Source organism: Zootermopsis nevadensis, unplaced genomic scaffold (genome assembly GCF_977971745.1).
Source record: "Zootermopsis nevadensis isolate Lab colony 2312 unplaced genomic scaffold, Znev_1.0 Znev_ptg000030l, whole genome shotgun sequence".
In the NCBI taxonomy this organism is placed as follows: Eukaryota; Metazoa; Arthropoda; class Insecta; order Blattodea; family Termopsidae; genus Zootermopsis; species Zootermopsis nevadensis.
This window is the reverse complement of record NW_028259162.1, coordinates 11,239,613-11,257,074: the sequence shown is the minus strand read 5'-3', so window position 1 is coordinate 11,257,074 and position 17,462 is coordinate 11,239,613. Positions and strand designations below refer to the sequence as shown.

At 38.1% G+C, this 17,462-nt stretch overlaps 1 protein-coding gene across 11 annotated transcripts in view; it reads left to right on the top strand.

Moving 5' to 3' along the window:
• The window catches only part of LOC147872132 (uncharacterized), a 331,170-nt gene that overhangs the window by 101,562 nt on the left and 212,146 nt on the right, over positions 1-17,462 (top strand). For 7 of the 11 annotated variants that reach the window (XR_015537931.1, XR_015537934.1, XR_015537937.1 and 4 more), the window contains one exon: positions 6,021-6,152. Coding sequence is in view for 3 of the 11 variants with exons in the window: in XM_087358977.1 (XP_087215103.1) it covers positions 5,650-5,761; positions 6,021-6,152; positions 8,723-8,838 (360 nt within the window). In the remaining 8 variants the exon portion in view is untranslated. Of the gene's footprint in view, positions 1-5,507; positions 5,762-6,020; positions 6,153-8,722; positions 9,298-17,462 lie in introns of those variants that run through there. The other 4 variants (XM_087358978.1, XM_087358979.1, XM_087358977.1 and 1 more) reach the window with 3 other exon arrangements.

The window sequence follows — 17,462 nt, the reverse complement described above, 5'->3', positions numbered from 1 at the left end:
TAGTGATGTTGTTCGTCGGATTTTCTACTGTGTACTGTCGTACCTGATTCACTTTCGAGAGTTTCTTTGACAACACAAATATGTAAGAGAAGGTTTTGGTGCAGCTGTTGTAATGTTGTTTTCTGTCCAGATGGTAGCCACTTCGAATTTCAAATTCCTGCTAGGCCTAGTACAACTATCATGGCTGATTTTTTTTGTGATTTTTCTCAGTCCTAGTATGCTTATTTTTTTAGTACAATTTGAGTATTTGCTGGTCAGTGAGTCGAAAATATTCATAAAAGAATAAAAATGTCTGAAAATAAAAATGTGCTAAATGTAATATAGGAAGTAGTTGTAGAAGTAGGCGTGAATCTGTTTCGGTATTTACGTAAATTTTAAATTTAGTAAGTACTAACAAAATAACTTACATCAAAATCCGTTGATTCGGAATGGCGTTACTGGGAACAAGACAGTTATGATGGTAAATGGTATACAATGGTTTGCATATTATAAGTAGTCATGTTAACGAAACGCTCCAGTAGTAAAATGTCGAAGTGGAAGTATAAAAAGGGCTTACCATAGGCGTTGTATATTGCAGATTCTGAAACTTTAGCCCGCAAGGTGTTAATACCACTCGCTTTACGCCTTCGCATCAAGGGCGAGAATTTATCGCAGCAAGTAACGGGTTATATAATAACGAGGCGTTAAAATTCACTCATTATTTAATTCGGTTTGACGTACGGTTATTTATACCGTGGTCAAAGTTTTGCAAAGTGAATTTTCATCTTATCTATTAGATTATTTTATACGTTGTTAAAATATCTAAACTCATCCTGCCTTTACGAATTTATCGTTACATTTTATATAGGCCAGTGAACTTTCAGACTTTCCGAAATGGCGTTTTAGCGTATTCCTTTTCCCAGTATGAAACTGTTTCTGGAGATGGTTCTCCTACACAGCTGTTCCGTCAAACTTTTCTACGGGAAGTTACGGAAACTGCCATGGCACTTTTCATCAAGTTGACACTTGCATCTATTGGGAAAGTAAAATAGCTTCGGAAGCTCTTTGTAGAAGTTTAGAAGGCAAGTAAGTATTACTACTCAGCACCTACATCAGATGTAGCAATCGATAAGCTATTGAATGCTATATGATGCGGTAGAAATTTCACCAATCTGTGGTATTGAACTTTCTTTCACCTGTAGCTCAGCAATTGCAAAACGTTCCATACCGGAATACACAAAAATTCTTATTCGTTCATTGCAGTTTGCATTTGAAGGTATTAAATTAGCCTCGTTCGATAATTCATACTTTGGCCGCAATATCTCAGCATCTCAGTGTCTGCCTTACAAACTTATTCATCCGCAATTTTATCACCACTCGTACGATATTAAAAAGTACAATTTTGAGGACTTGCAAAATAGCATAATCTTTATATCAAATTTTATCCAAATCCATCCAGTAGTCGAGTTGAATCGACTGGACAGACATGACCAGCCCACAGTGCGTTCTCGCTGTACACTTCGTGCAAAGAACGCATAATAAAACTTTCAATTCATTGCCAGTGTGTGTGTATGTTTAAGTGTGATCAAATAAAACGCTGACTATAGTTTTACAAACATATTTTTTAAAAAAAATTGTGATGTCTAATAGGTTGGAGGGCTTGCCTTTGCTGTGATATATTCCACTGAGTTATGATGCAGTGAAAATCCCCGCCTTTTCCTATCATGTGACCAGCCAGCCTCCCGGTCCTGCGTTAATGGACCAGTTTATTGGCGAGCGAAACTAGGCGAGGGGAAACACAATCCCAAATCCGCCTCTCAACTTTTCTCTCACTCAAGTGCTCTATTTTCTCAATTGGAACTTAGCGATGTTCGAGCTTGCCATCGGGATATTTTCAAGGGGATGGAACAGGGTTTTGAGTTACTTCAGTCCGGAATATTTCTCCCAAGTGTCTTTCGAATACGGATAATTTACGTTTAAAGATGACTTCAAATATTTTGCGTTTTGTAGTGTGATAGATGTTGGCTGTCGTATCAGAGGTTCCTACTACCAATATCGTACTCATTGTCATGGTGATGAAGACAGCACCTCTGAAACGTCGGTAAGCTTCTATCAGACTACACGGCGGTAGATTCCAGAAGACAGCCATCTTCATAGTCTCTGGAATTTTGTTAATTTATGGTTTTTTAAGCATTGCGGTTCATTAGGCCTACTTTATAAATGTTTTACTGATGAAATTCTCGCATAGTTTATTCAGGTTTAATGTTCCCCAAATTCTACCTTCAGGCGTCGTCTTGTATTAATATCAACTTAAAGTTTTACGTTATCCTCATTTATGTTTATATATTGTCCTGTTTGTTTGCGTTTTTAAGTAATATTTTTACCAACATAAAAGTCGCGTCTTCCATCTGTTGTAAGTGGTTAAGAATATTACCACAAGTACATTTTAATTTTTGGTAGATATATAGTCTTATCTGCAGCACTTCCAAGCTCACGTTTTCCTATATTAACCCGGTTGGTGCAGAGATAATTTGTGTGACCGTCAATAATGTAACCCTGTTTGTTCGTAAGTGAAGGAGGCTTAAGAAACGATCCTCATTAATGGATGAACGTCTATAAACAGTTTTGTTCTCGAATTTTAGTGTGTAAATCATTGAGCTCCTCCTGTATAAACTTCTTATATGGTAGATATTTACAATGGATTAAGAGACCAATTAATTTTTAAGGGATTAATTGTAAATTTTGTGCAGGATGTAAGTATATAACTTCGAAATTACTGCATTTTTCCACATCTTCTTCCCCCTTTCCTGTTTCCACGAATTTTCCTGTCGAACAACTGCGCGTAATAGTCCCTGCTCTTATGTTTTATTCATGAATATCCTTTCGATCTTTTACGTTTCCTTTGAGATTAATCTTTTTAATGTAACTATACGGTGTTTGTCAACAATAGAATTTATAATCACCTGCATTGTTGATTAGATGTGTCGGTAATGCTTTTGTATCTTCAGAAAGTTAGCACGAAGCCCAATGACAATTGCAAAATGTCAAAGAGAAATCATTTAGAAACAATTATGTAAGACAAACTGAAATACAAATTTTTATTATCTCCATATTATAACTAGCCCCGGTAGACAAGTTATGTCGTGCAAAGCGGAGAATTACTTGACTTGTTGAGCATGATATTAAATTCTCGAAATGAACTCTGCACTTTGAAGTTATTTGATTGGTTAATTAGGTAGTTAATAGTTACTAAGATGTCTATTTTAGAACTTTGCCAATGAAGTAAGAAGACTGAGGATTGTCGTTCTGTAGGAATTTTCACAACTAGTGAATTCAATTGAGAATATTCGACTTTAGCAAGGAGAAATAAAAAGTAGAACAGTAACATAAAAAATAGAATAGCATGATCAAATATAAACGAACCCAGTGCTTCAGAATGGTAAGGTTATTCAGGATCGAATTAAAACTATTAGTACCGTGTGTGATAGTTAATACATTATCTCTTGTTTCAAGAAACAAATGGCCCTTGAGATTTTCATATACATATATACATCTTACATGAAACATTTACAATACGATATAAAAAAGGTTCTTTTAGTTTATAACCACTCTGTATGTATATCTGCTAGGATCGTTTCAAAAGACTGGTTATGCCTTTATTCGTCACGCAATGGTTCTTTGTTAGTGAATTTGTAAAATATGCTGTTTTGGAAAACACTGGGAGTACAATATTCAGATACCTCCGAACTGAAACTGATCTTATGTAAATTATCCTGCGTTACGATAATAATTTTAAGTTCTATTCCTTTTAAGAGTTTCGTTTTCCCTACCTGTTCTGCATATATACTTCGGCGAAACTTCCAAGTAGCATATTCTTGTGGGCATCCTGAACTGCAGCTTGGAAAGAGAACTTGTACATAAATGAAGCATTAAAATCACTGTCTCAGTTGCTGTGGTGCATTTTGGATTTTAAGACGATTATACTGGTCGGTTAAGTAACATCGTATACCGTAGAATAATTAAAATTAACAATGAACTGGAAGGGATATCAAAGGAAGCTATCATGGTTCAATTTATTGTGCTATCCCGATATTTTAACGGGTGAACTGAGTAGAATCACGAAAAGTAGTCAGGATAGTTCGTGTCAGGGCCGAGATTTGAACCGGAGCCTCGCGAAACGAAGCTGGAGTGCTGGCTACTTTATCGACTTTCGACCGTCAGATTGTTATCATGATTGGTAATCATTATCAGCATCAGTTCATATTATGAAACCAACAAATTTGCTCCTGTATTTCGCGTAATTAGACAATTCAGTTTGCTGTTGTCATCTGTCTGTCCGTCTGATGAAATACAACAGTCTTTTAACATGAAACCTACATGCTATTTTAAATAATGCGTTTCAAGCAGGAGTCTTACCACTTATAAATAATTTTTGTGGAAGACAAAAGAATTCCATGTTAGATTGTGGTCTCGATATTTTAATGTCTGCTGTACTCTATCACTCTCTGCGTTGTTTCACTCTCTGGCCTTGTACAAGTTCAGTATGGAAAGACGAGAGTGGACTAGTGCTAAGCTCTTCCCCAGAGATAGTTGTCACACAGCCGTTTAGCCAATCTGTCCACCCATTCTCGAAGGGGAGCGTTGGCTAGTAGGCTAGCCGCTAGAAACAATTCCGGTTCCAATTTTATACACTCACACTAAGATGGGACCTGTAATTGTACCCCTCAACGCCAGGAAGTAATTTCAGTTCGACAAGATGCAACAGCCCAGGAAACCTGTTTACTGCGCCAAGTGGCCTGAAAGCCTCCAGATAATTCTACTGCGAGTTGTAAACGTTTCTGGTAGGAAATCCAATTCTCGAATGGGTTATGCGCTCCGCTTCTACAATAACTGGGTTACTAAAACTCATATAAAATAAAAAAAATCTGAACAGGACTTGATGGTTTGCTTAACACAATACCTTGAACCTTCTATACACTCTTTAGCCTGTCCTGTTTACACTAGCGATATCCTGAAATTCATCTCCTACTCTCCATTTTTAATGTTTTGTTATGTAACGTTTTCAACATTTAATATGGTTTTTCTTTAAACTCATTTACTAATCCGATATATTATGAATTTGTATTTCCAGAATTTTATTTATATGAGAATTTATGATATCCCACTTTCTTTATTGAACCAGAAGGTTCGTCACCGTTATCACAAAAGCCATAAAAATTATTAATTAATTTAAGTTGTCTATTGCAGTGAGAAGACCTACTGACGGGCTTTGCAAAACACTGCAGGAACTTTTCCATTTTTGTTCATTAGTTTACTTCACAAAGTACGTTGGAACCGTTTATTGTTTAATTCATTATTATATATATGGACTGTATTATCTTTAAATTTATTAGTAATGGTTGGGAACAATTTACATAAGTTGGCAACGCTGACATTGAATTTTGATGTCATTTGTTTTGTGTGTTTCTCATTTGTTTTCTAATTCCATAATTCACCCCTAGATGTAGCAAGTAGTATGTGGAGAAATCAGTAATATTTCTTGCAAAAAGCTGGGCAGTTGCGTTTTTGCAGCAAGCCTGGTCATGTTTTGTATATTGTGATGGAAGGTTACAGACTTACTCAAGTGTTTTTAATGCAGTTATTGAAAGAGGGCGTTTACTGTGTTATGACATGCTGGTGTGTTTTGTGTACTGTGTGATATACGAAGTAAACAGTTCACAGGTTTCACGTATTGCATCATTCAAAGCCTGTTTTCGTTTACTGAAGCTAAACCGCCCAGCAGGTAAATTTTGTAGGTGGTAGTCATGCACTTTGGTAGTCCTCGCTTACACTGATAATACCGATATATAACCATTTATTTTTACCTGCAAATACATACAGGGTTACTCTTCAGATAAACATCGATCTCTTCACCAGTGTGAGAACCTCGAGTTTCATACAACCTGTAACACATCCATATACGTGACCTAGGTCTACATACACTGTGCTACTGTACTGTACATAAATGTGTGTCGTGACACCCAGTTCTGACATTGTTCCAGAAGCACATAGGGCGCTGGAGCTGCTTGAGGACTACCATGAAAAACTGACAAAACCACAGGACAAACAGCTCCGGCTGGCCATCGAACGCGTCATACGGATCTTCAAGTCTCGTCTCTTCCAAGCGTTGCTCGGTGAGTATAATAATACATTTCTTACGTGTGCGTGTTACGTAGCCTACAGACTTTTCATATTGAAGTGTGGTGACTTAGTTCTTCGCCTCGCACGGGAAACGGGTGACAATGAACGCTTATATAAGTCTAATTAGTTAACGTGACATACTGTATTACGGCGATCACCCTGATGATGGAGGCAGAATGGACCTCTGAAACGCTGGTAAATTTATACCAGATTACACGGCGCTTCAATCCAGAAGGTAGCCATCTTCGGACTCACCACCGAAACCATTTCATGCCTCCATTTGTCTTCGAATATTTGAAATGACTCGGTGCCCTAAGGAAATTTGACAGACATCACACCTAAACGTAACTGCCCGTACTTTTGACATTTTATGTATGAAAATGGTTAGTTACTATGGGAATACGCGAAAGACAATTTATTGTTTGTATCTCCAGAATGTTATTGGTTTAACAGTGGGATAGATGAATCGCCGAGAGGATTAAGTAGGTATTGTTAGCAACAGATGGTACTGACGGGCGGCCATACTTATCACCGATCAGTAGAGAAAATTTAATCAATTTACGGTGAAAATCTGACATGAATTCGCAATATGTCCATCGTTGTAATATTAAATTGATTTTAATGAGAGATTTCATTGGAGTGGGGTAAATCCCATATAAATCTATTCCAGTACAGCTTAATGTAACGCATATCACGAATGAAGCGGGCGTAACTTCCGGTCATTTGTACATCGGGAGGAAATGATACGTACTGCGTGGCAAACATATTCCTCCATGATTTCGTATTTTTATCAACAAACGGAACATCAGCTGTCAGTTTAATGGCCTCAGAGCCATAATACCGATCATGTTAGCCGAAGCGGTACACCTTGTAATATGTAATTAAGACATTATCGTTTCGGTACTCAGAGAGGGACGTAGATTATCCTGTTCGGGGATTTTCATGATTAACGTGAGCCCAATTTGTTACAAATACAAACATAAATGAATGTACTATAGCTCGCGTGCTCAGACTAAGGTTTTTCACCACGGAGACTCAGGTCAAATCTGAGCTGAATTAAAGTGATATTCATGTTGAAGCAGGTTTTCCTCTGAGTTCTTTGATTTTTCTTCTGATAGTCATTGTTCCACCATGGCTCCATAATTATCTGCAATGCGGTGCGCGGTGTTAAGGCCCTCATTTCTGAACCCGTCACTGAGAAAACACAGCCTTTATAGACAGATATAAATTTTGAATTTCTACACACGTTGTGGATATACATAGAAATGTATTTGTTGCACTTTGGCCCGCAAACCGGAGTTTGGTTGCGTTGTAACAAGTAACAAGGTTCTTCTCAGGAGCATTAGTTGTCCGGTAATAGCAGTAGAGCGTCATCATTGGCCTGATCAAACGGTTCTGTCATTGTCTTTGTAAGTAGCATGACCAAGGAGATGCATGAAATTTCACTTGTGACAGAACCTCTTACTACCAACTTAACGACGCATCGAAGGCCTGATTCTGCAACCTGTAGCGTGAAGTTTCAGAAGCACAGTTCATAATTTCCGACGCTCCGGGAGTTGTAATTTGCCACAAAGTTTCATCAAACTTCAGTAATACAACATATCTAGAAACTGAAGTTCTGTCTGGTGTATTAGAGTGTAACTACAGTTATTGAATATTACAAATATATACTTAAGCGGATTTCATTTTTGCCATGGTTTCCGTATTTTATAAGCTGCGTATTATTTCCCAGTGAAATAATATCGTATTAACATCACGTTGTTTTTGTACATGTGTATGTATGTAACTCTTGCTTTATAGCTTACTTAGTTTTCATATTGAAGTTTATTGACTTAGTTCTTAACTCCGCAAGTGAAACGGGGACTCTGAACACTTATAAGATCTTAATTAGCCATCTTAATAGCGTGACATACTGTATTACAGACCAAACGGTCGGGATTTCATACTTGGAACCGTCCCATTTTTGCGTAACTTCAGTTATCGAGTCGAAAATAGATATACATTTCCAGAATCTGTTGTAATAATTTCATGATGTAACTCTTTTATGATGATGGAGGCAGCAAGGACCTCTAAAACGTTGATAAACTTGTGACAGACTACTCGGCGTTACAATCCAGAAGACAGACATATTCATTTTTATTTATTAGTGTTTTCAGGTATTTATACCTACATTTTAAATGTTTTTAAATGATGTATTCTCCTTTCGTCCTGCCTTTATGAATAAGGACTCATAAAGGATGTTCAGGTAAAACATTGGACGAAGACGCGGAGAATCGCAGCGACGCTCCGTTGTTTACTGCAATTACTAGAGTGTAAAAAGTGCATTTGTCTTGAATCCCGGTAGCCACCATCCGCTTTTAACTCTGCTTTATAGGACGGAAGGGAATTGGATTCTGCAGAAGCACTGCATTGAGACCATCAGCATTATGCCACAGTGCAGTGAAGTGGAGTCCTGCTAAGGAGCTGGTTGGCACGGCGTGTACAGCTAACTTAACGTGATATTCTGATAGCAGCATTGAACACATATGATCTGTTTTATGCTGTGATATTCTCTCCGGAACAGGAGGAAGTAAGGCGACTGTACCACAACAGCATGGCGGACCCGTGCGATGCCATATCCAGCGTGCGAAGCGGGGAAATGCATTTACGATGTTAGTGAGACCTCGTGCTGGCCGGTGAATGTACTTTGTGGGGGACAGGGGGTGGAGACGCTTGACGTCGTTCGACACACGAACCCAAAGACACCGTTGATGGTTGAGGAAATTGAGTTTCGTGCACTCTCATATTCCACGGGGAGCCTGTATTGTTCCTTTTTGATTTTATTTTATATATCCCAAAACTGTTTTTAGTTTCCTCTGTTTTATGCGTCTTTCATTTAATTACGCTGTCAATAGTTTAGACTCAATGGTGTCGAATGATAGGATGAGTAATGAATAAATGATTAGAAAGGATGTGGAATGAAGGTTTTGGCGTAATCAAATGTAATATACCGCATTTCCGAAGGTACTGAGGTAAAAAACTAAATACTTGAGTCACAATAGCCGATGTCTCCGATTTGAACCCAGAATCTTCTGAATAAGAAGCAGGAGTGGTGGCCTCTCGGTGGAGACTTTTCATTTCTTAGTAGATATAGTTACTTCGCGCTCTTCATGCTACTGTGTATAAAGCTGTTAGATGTTATAATCTTAATGTTAAAGGCAATTTTGAACACAATATATGTTATGGGAGTTAAATGTGATTCAGTATCTATGAGAGTCTGAGTACGGTCTTGTTTGATAGAAACTTGTAGCTCAGAAATATTATTATTGTTAAAAATATTATAAAATATTTTTTGTGTCCAAACTTTTTCTGTGTATGAATTTGAATTTTAACATTCTGTACACTTTAATAGCGTAATGTAGATTCGCCTTCCCATACGGATGTTAGGGTGTATATTTTTTAATTGTATTTGTTCTGTACAAAGTTTTATTTACATTCGTATGTTAGTACGTACATTCCACTAACAGTTTCTGTGGAAACAGGAAAAGCATTAATAATTTTAACGTATGTAAATTATCTTTTTAGCTTCTTTGATGACCCTTCGTCGACTGTGCACGTTATACAGCTTCTGATGAGATATGACACGGTCATTATGAATCATGAGCTGGCAAAGTCCCAGAAAAGTAAGCCGGGTGGAAAATATGGTGAATATCTTGTCAGGAAAAAACAAGGCTCGACCAAGGAAAAAGCGAAAATATTAGGCATTCCGAGAAGTAGGGAATGCATGAATAAATGAACCCAGCGGTAACCATATGTTCCACCTTCTTCAACAATCAATATATCTTAATTTTACATTTATGGGTTTCGTATGATTATCACTGTAAACAGGGAAAATTTGCTTAAGCAGAATTAACCAGTTCGTCTTTCTAATGGTGAAGTGTTATTTTCTCTGCGGTACGGATTTCTTAAAAATTATTTAGACGTACTTCGGCTTCAGCGATTCGGAGAGTTTCGTTTCACGTATGACACCTGAAAGGAATGTGCGATAAGAAAGCAATTAGTCTGATTATCTGAGAGACCAGAAGCCCCAGTAAACAACGTCAAAAATCGAACAACTCTCATTGCGGAGGACACGGAATGTTAGTCGAGCAACGAGGAAGAATAAATTGCAAGGATGTGCAATTAAGTGATCGTGGTTTGTTTTAAAGTAATATTTCAACATTCGTTTGAGTCAAGAAAGAAATAAACTCCATGATGTGCTAGATATTTATATATTTGATAGTATTAATATTGATTGTGGTCTGAATGCTCTCATAGTATTTTACTCTAGCATGGAACGCATTCATCTGAAATGAACTCATTCGGAGATAATATAGCGCTTTTTACATGACTTACTGCTAGCCAATCCTATGACAGACGTGTTCGTTCTACATTCGGAAAGGTTTATATTCTGGTACTTTCTACTCTGAATATCTTACCGTCGTGACTGTGTTGGCGAAATATCTCAAATGAAACGTAAGTGTAATTGAAATTCGTAACTTGTTGGAGACTTTACCTCGATGACGTACAAAGTTTCCCGGTTGAGGTGTTTAGTGGTTTACGTCACAGCGTCCCAGGAACTGTAGAGACTTTATTAAAAAAGTCACATACCTCTTCCTGATACTTCATTCTGAATTCGTAATCGATTGTCGTATGTGTTTCGATACTGTTTAACTTACTGATTCAGTGCGCCAATGAAATTCATTCATTTATTGAATTATTTATATAGAAGAACATTTCTATCCTATGATTGGTTTTTGTCGACCACAGCCTAATATAAATATTCTTTTGCTGAATAGAGTTTATTGTTATAAGTACAAATCTACCCGTCTCTTCCTCTGCCTATTTACGCTTATGTATCATTGTATCGTAATTATTATCTAACTTGGACGTTTCAGGCAGGCTCATAGCTTAATCTAAGTAGGCTATAGGTCTGTATGTGTCCCTGAATCACTATCAATATTCCTCAAACCATCAGTTGTTAATTCATGAATATGTTTTTCGTTTTATGTTAACCAAGACGTTTTTCTGTTCTCCATGCACAAAATACTTAAATTAGCATAAGGTCAAGTGATATCTACCCGATCGTATATCTTGACTTTCGAACTATTTAACGAATTTTGGTGAAGTTTGTTGTGGAAAATGTACTGTAAATTTTGTTGGGCGAAGTTAAATTTGGTTTATATCGTCTCCCTTACACTTCCAACTTTATTAAATCGATCCTCATAAAGTTTCAGTTTGTTTGGGACAGAATTTAGCACGTTGGTTTTCATTCGTCCCAATGGGTCTCCAGAGAATAGATTTCAATACCGTGGGTCACAGGACTGTATCATTTATAAGGAGACTCAGTATTCGTGGGGTAAAATAATGCATTCCTAACGCCACAACTTGGACTTCAATGATGCATTAGGTTTGTGAGAGCCATCGGAGTGTCGCGCCGTTCATGCAAAAAATGTTTCTGAATTTTTATTTACGATTGTAGCATTAAGATGCAGGTTAGGTTAAACCCTGTGTACATTTATGTAACAAATGCAGTAGTATTAATAGTTCAATAACAATAGAGGCTAATGGATGCAACATCTGCAATTTAAATTCACTTTGTCACTCCACTGAACATTATGTGACCCAACTTCCGCAGCTGAAATAACATCATTACACAACACAAGTATTAGCAAAACTTGAGTACATATTTTCGCTGTCGTGAAGTAATCAGCGTCTGTCACTGGACATGCAAATCCCTTGAATTCAGATAATTACAGTCGATATGATTTGCGATCTAAATCGTGACGTATGGGCTAGGCATGTCACTGATGCGATTCTCTAGTTGGTGCAATTGGTAATGTACACTATATTGGGGTCAGCGCGAAAGCCGTCACAGGAGCACAAATCAACCTGTTTACCCAACGCCCTGTGTCGGAAGTCACTGTTTCATTCTGTAGAGGAGCTTTAGCCCCCCCCCCCCCCCACTCCAATTAATAGGCACAAATATCTAGTGGAAAACAGATAGTTGAAGCCTTGCTGAACTAGAACAGGGGTTCCAGCTTTTAAAACCCAACATTCGTCTTGATAGCAAATTGTATTGACAAGTAGACTGCGATGAAATGTGTCATATCGAGATTAACCCATTAACATTTCATTTTCAGTACAGATAAATTACTATCAGGCAGCCGATCGCTGTCTCTCTCTCTCGCTGTACACGCACGCACACACACACAGTGCCCCCAAAAGATGCATACACACATTCAATGAATGAAATTAAAACATTTTAATCAACTAGACCGATATATTCTTTTCAGCATTGACACTTAATGAATTCGCGAATCTTGTGTAGGTGTTCAAAAGACCACCGTTAGCTTAATGGCACACTTGACAGGGGTGAGCAACTGAATTTTCTGCCCGAATTCTCGAAGTGCTGGACACCGCGGCCCTCAAGCGACCTCACAAGAAGAAAAGTAGGGTTAAATCTGGCCATCGTGAGGGGTACTCAACAGATCGCCTTCGTCGTATCCATCGTCCGGGTAGTGTTGTCAAGATATGCCCAGACATCGCGATGGTAATGTGGGGATGCCCCTTCTTGTTGATAACACGTCCTTATCTCAATACAGCTGGAAAACGGCGACAACAATGGATTATTATTGAATTTGTATGCATGCTTTTGGAGCTATTCTCTATATGCTGAACTTTACACGAATATCCAACTAACTCCATGGTGCAGGGCCCTGGATCTTCTTCCGTCTTCATGTAATATGGGAAGCTAGGGATTCCGCCCTTCCCCTTTTACCTGAAGAAGGAAGAAGATCCAACTTCCGAAACGTTCTATTGCAATTTAGGTACTGGATATAACCTAAAATATCTCTTTTATTATACATCCTCCCATATTGATGTATAATTAATTGGTGGTTCTAATATAGCGATTTTTGTACAAAACCTTAATTCATTCTTCCATGAATTATGCAAGGTTCTTCCAGATAACTCCAGGAGTAAATTATGTAGCGAATGAATTATGAAACCACATCAGTTTAACGAACCCCTAGATTCACTGCTCAGTCCTTCCTGTGTTTATCTGACAGGATTCCTTCAGAGTTGACAACAAAACCTAAAAGTGAGTCGGACAAGTCACAATGTAATTGGCACTGCGATTAATTTATTGTCATTTATGCGATTTCGCAAATCAGTCAAGCCCAAATCAACTTTTCATACCTCTGAGACCTGCACGATTAGAAAGCGAGACGCTGCAAAAATCTTATTTGCAAAGCGTGTACTTTGGCACGGAAATGGACAGCAGGCAAGGGACTCATTCCTAACGGGCAGGCAGAGAAAGAAGGGGAAGATACTTCCCTTTCTTCTTATGATATCACAGGCATTAACACATCTATGATTTCTCACACGCGCCTTTCCAGTTGGGGTTTATTTACTGGTATTTCCCCAGGCAATAATTTTTCCGGGCCTTTCTTTCATATCCCCCGTTAGGCCTAGTGTTTATTGCGACGACCACTAGCAATACGGAGGAAATATAGCCCTTCATGAGCCTTGGTGTTCCTGAAGAATCTTCTACAAGCTTGTAGAATCTCTTGCTCTAGATATTTCCTACCTCAAATATTTTCTGCAGTACTTTGATCCCAACATATTCAAAATTATATGCAGTAAATAAGACTGTTAAGTACAGCGACTTGTAGTCTGTATCTTATATCTGTGTGGCAACTTACGTGTACTGTTTGTAGTTCTGTCATGTTTAATTATATTACAATTTTTCGCTGAATTTTCAGAAAGAATATGTATATTTCCTTAAGAATAGAAATAATAACTCAAATTACATAGCAGCGACGTTTTAGAAATATTCCATCTGAACACTTTACACCCAGTTTGTTTCCTGAGGATTCGAATGTCTATCGGGTAGTTGAATATGAAAGTTTTGGTGTGTGAGAAGTGGATTTAACCGCCTAAATCTTAACCTCGTGATAACTCGTTTAAAATCATTATTTTCTTACTAAAATAGACATTATTATTTACGTGAAACATATTTTTAAGCTGTAAAGTGAACTATAGAACTGTGAATTTTTATAAAGATGGAAGTTAACTTATTTGTTATATCCTATTTGCCTTTTATTATAAGGAATGAGAGGGTTGTGGTGTTCTTTTTGCTGATAGCACAAAGAACCCTTGTACACTTTAATTTCATAACTTCCATATTGCTTACATAGCGGCCCCGTGAACGGCTGAGATGGAAGTGGCACTGTTTTCAATTAAAGTCTGGTATTGAGATTTTTATCTGCAGTAGATCTTCGATAAATATGCCGGTATTGTTTTGGATAATTTCTTGTTGTACATAAAACTACAATGTGGCGCCCGGGCGAATTATAGGCTTGCTTGACAGCACCAACAGAATTAGGCAAGGAGATTAGGCTTTACTACACCCATAAATTCTGTGTGAAATTATGTGTGTACGTGAAAAATGACAAACGTGGCGACGGTGGGAAACTTTGAAGTTATATCTCACAAATTTGTCGTATTTGGGTTATGTAGTAATGTACAGAAACGGATGATGACCGTATAGTATAATTATTAGTTTATAGCTATTAAAAGATTATAACCATTTGGACTAAAACATTTGAAGAAAGTAGGGCTCATAAATTTTTCGCAGATATTATTTTATCTGTAAACAGATTTGCTTGGATGAGATGTGCATTAAAAATCCCATTTGCTAATTGCAGTTCAGTGTAGGTCTTATGCGACACAAAGGAGGCTTCCCATTGAACGGTCACAGTGTTTTCAAGCGTTTTAAACCAAACGCATTCCCTTTGCTTTTGATGTCTTTAAATTTATCATGTTACAATTTTACTTTCTTTGTCGTCTATTATAACCTGGCTATGCAGATGTGAATATGAGATTTTTCACTTTGTGATTCCATGGTATAAAGACCATAATTTTGTTTCTCTATCCGATTGACTTAGCTTTGTTTTTGTAAACGTGAAATATTTAATCAGCCTCGTGTTAGTATTTTTCCTAGAAGTGGGCCCGTAAAGTGTCACTGGATGCATTGGATATCCAGCTAGGATAGTGGGGGCGGGGGCGAGATTATAGCTCTACGTGTCTTGAATTATTCAAATTCCCATGCCGATGGGACTTCCGTATTAGACTGGAGAGTGTAGACGTTTATGGCTCAGCTAACTTGGTGGCTTGGCTCTCCATTGTAGCATTCTGCTTTCGGAATTTCTTCATTTTTTCTCGTATTTATTCTCGAAGGGGTGTGTGTGTATTCAGATTTTATAACGATTTGCTGCTAGATGTAAAGGGAACCCTAAAATTTGTTAGAAAGATGTTATTTAGCATTGTGTTTTAAATTGTAACTGGAACAAGCTACAGATTACACCATCGGTAGTTTGGTTCAGGTTGTCAATTGCTTTCTCTGCGCCCAGACCTCCTGCCCAATGGGTGTCGCGGTCGTATCTCGGGGGTAAAGCGCGGCCGGGGCATGACGCTGACCACTCATCCCCGTCCAGTGCTGAGGATGAGATTCGGGTAGGAGCTGTACCACTCTGTCCGCCTTATCTCCTACGTGGCGTGTAGCGGCTTTCTGCTTTTTTTGTCAGTTGTTTGGAAAGTGTTTTCCGTAGCGTAGGCTACCAACGTCGTGAGTTATACAGGTTACTATTAGGGCAGAAGACTGTGGGAGGTTACGATGGGCTGGGTATGTAGCTGAGTAGGAGAAAATAACTAATAGATATAGAATGTTGAAGAGGACACCAAAATTCTGGTACGACTGCTTGATGAAACAGGTCATTAAGGAATCGTTAAATCCATGGATAGTTTAACGGTAGTAACTGATACATAATCTTTACTAGCAAGTTAAGTTGGTGACTAAGCATCGCGGTCGAGGTAGGTCGTATTTTGTAGCTTCGTTCTCATAATTTAGGGAGCACAGATAAGTGCAGTAAGAATCAGTTGTTTGGTGTCTGAGGTCGTACAAATGGAAGGCAAAGAAAGAGAAGGACGAATTAAAATTATGATGAAATATGTAAAAAGGAGAATAAAAGTAAACCAGCAACAAAGGAATAACAACTCGTAGATTGTCTAGTAAGGGTGTGTCCCCTACGGACCACTGTTTTAGAACATGTGTTCCATCTTTTATGGCATTAGCCATGATCACAGCTGGATTCTAAATCCATTATCCACGTGCGTCAGCGACGTGTAGTTTATAAAGTCAGGTTACCCTTGTCCCAACGCAGTGCTGCAGTGCACCACTCCGAACCATAAATTGAAGGTAAGTCCTTTTACTCTCTTCAAAATGGACTTAGATGCTCGTACTTAAAGCTACGACTTTGTTATACAGTGGCTAATTAATGCACGGTTCTTTTGAGTGTAACATTAAATTAATGCAGAGACATTCTTAAATATTCATGAAATATACATAACTTGTTACGCTTATTAGCTTTCTGTTGCTCATGTGTAAGCAGAACGATCACGTCTAATAATTATTCAAGAGGAAACTATCATGTCAGCGACTACCAGGAAGTGTTAACTGAAACACGGATCGGGCACGAATCGAAAATGCTTAAAAAGACGCAACGACAGGAATCGCTCTCAGTCATTACTGCTATGTCGCTACATTGGACCTCAGCTTGAATTTTCTCAACTTGTCACAGTGATTATATACTTGAAGCAAACAAGAGATACTTTAAGGTTAACTTTAATTTTGTTTAGTCAGTAAACATGAAGGACAGACGTTTTAAATTATACCTAAACCAGGGCTCAGCAAACCCCCGTTCCTCTGCTGTTCCGTGAAAAATCAAGGCCGAAAATTGAAAACATTTTTTAAGTTTTCTCTACTGATGTTTTCTTTTTCTTTTGTTTCTCCACAGATGTCTAACAGTAAATTTGAAACTGTCGCGTGTATGGGGGGGGGGGGGGGATTTGTTAACGCGACGCTGACGTGTCTGAACGGGATGTAAGCAAAACAAATTGACGCGAAATACAGTTTTGCAGTTTCTATTTGGCACTGCGTGAATGATCCGTCGCTTTGTTCTACTTCGTCTGTTTTGACACTTGTATGGTGTCAAAAACTGCCGACACCAGTGAGTTACTTCTTCACCTTGTAGGTTACATGTAATGACTTGCTCACAATTGCTTACAGTCTTACTTGTTATAAGCAACAAAGCTGTAGGAACGGCGTTGGTAGGTTTCTTATATGAAGGAAATGTCTGGCGAGCAGAAATTTTGTCTGACTGATGAATTCAGCCAACATTTGTTGACCTCTGATCTAAGTTATAAGCAGTTGATACTATAAC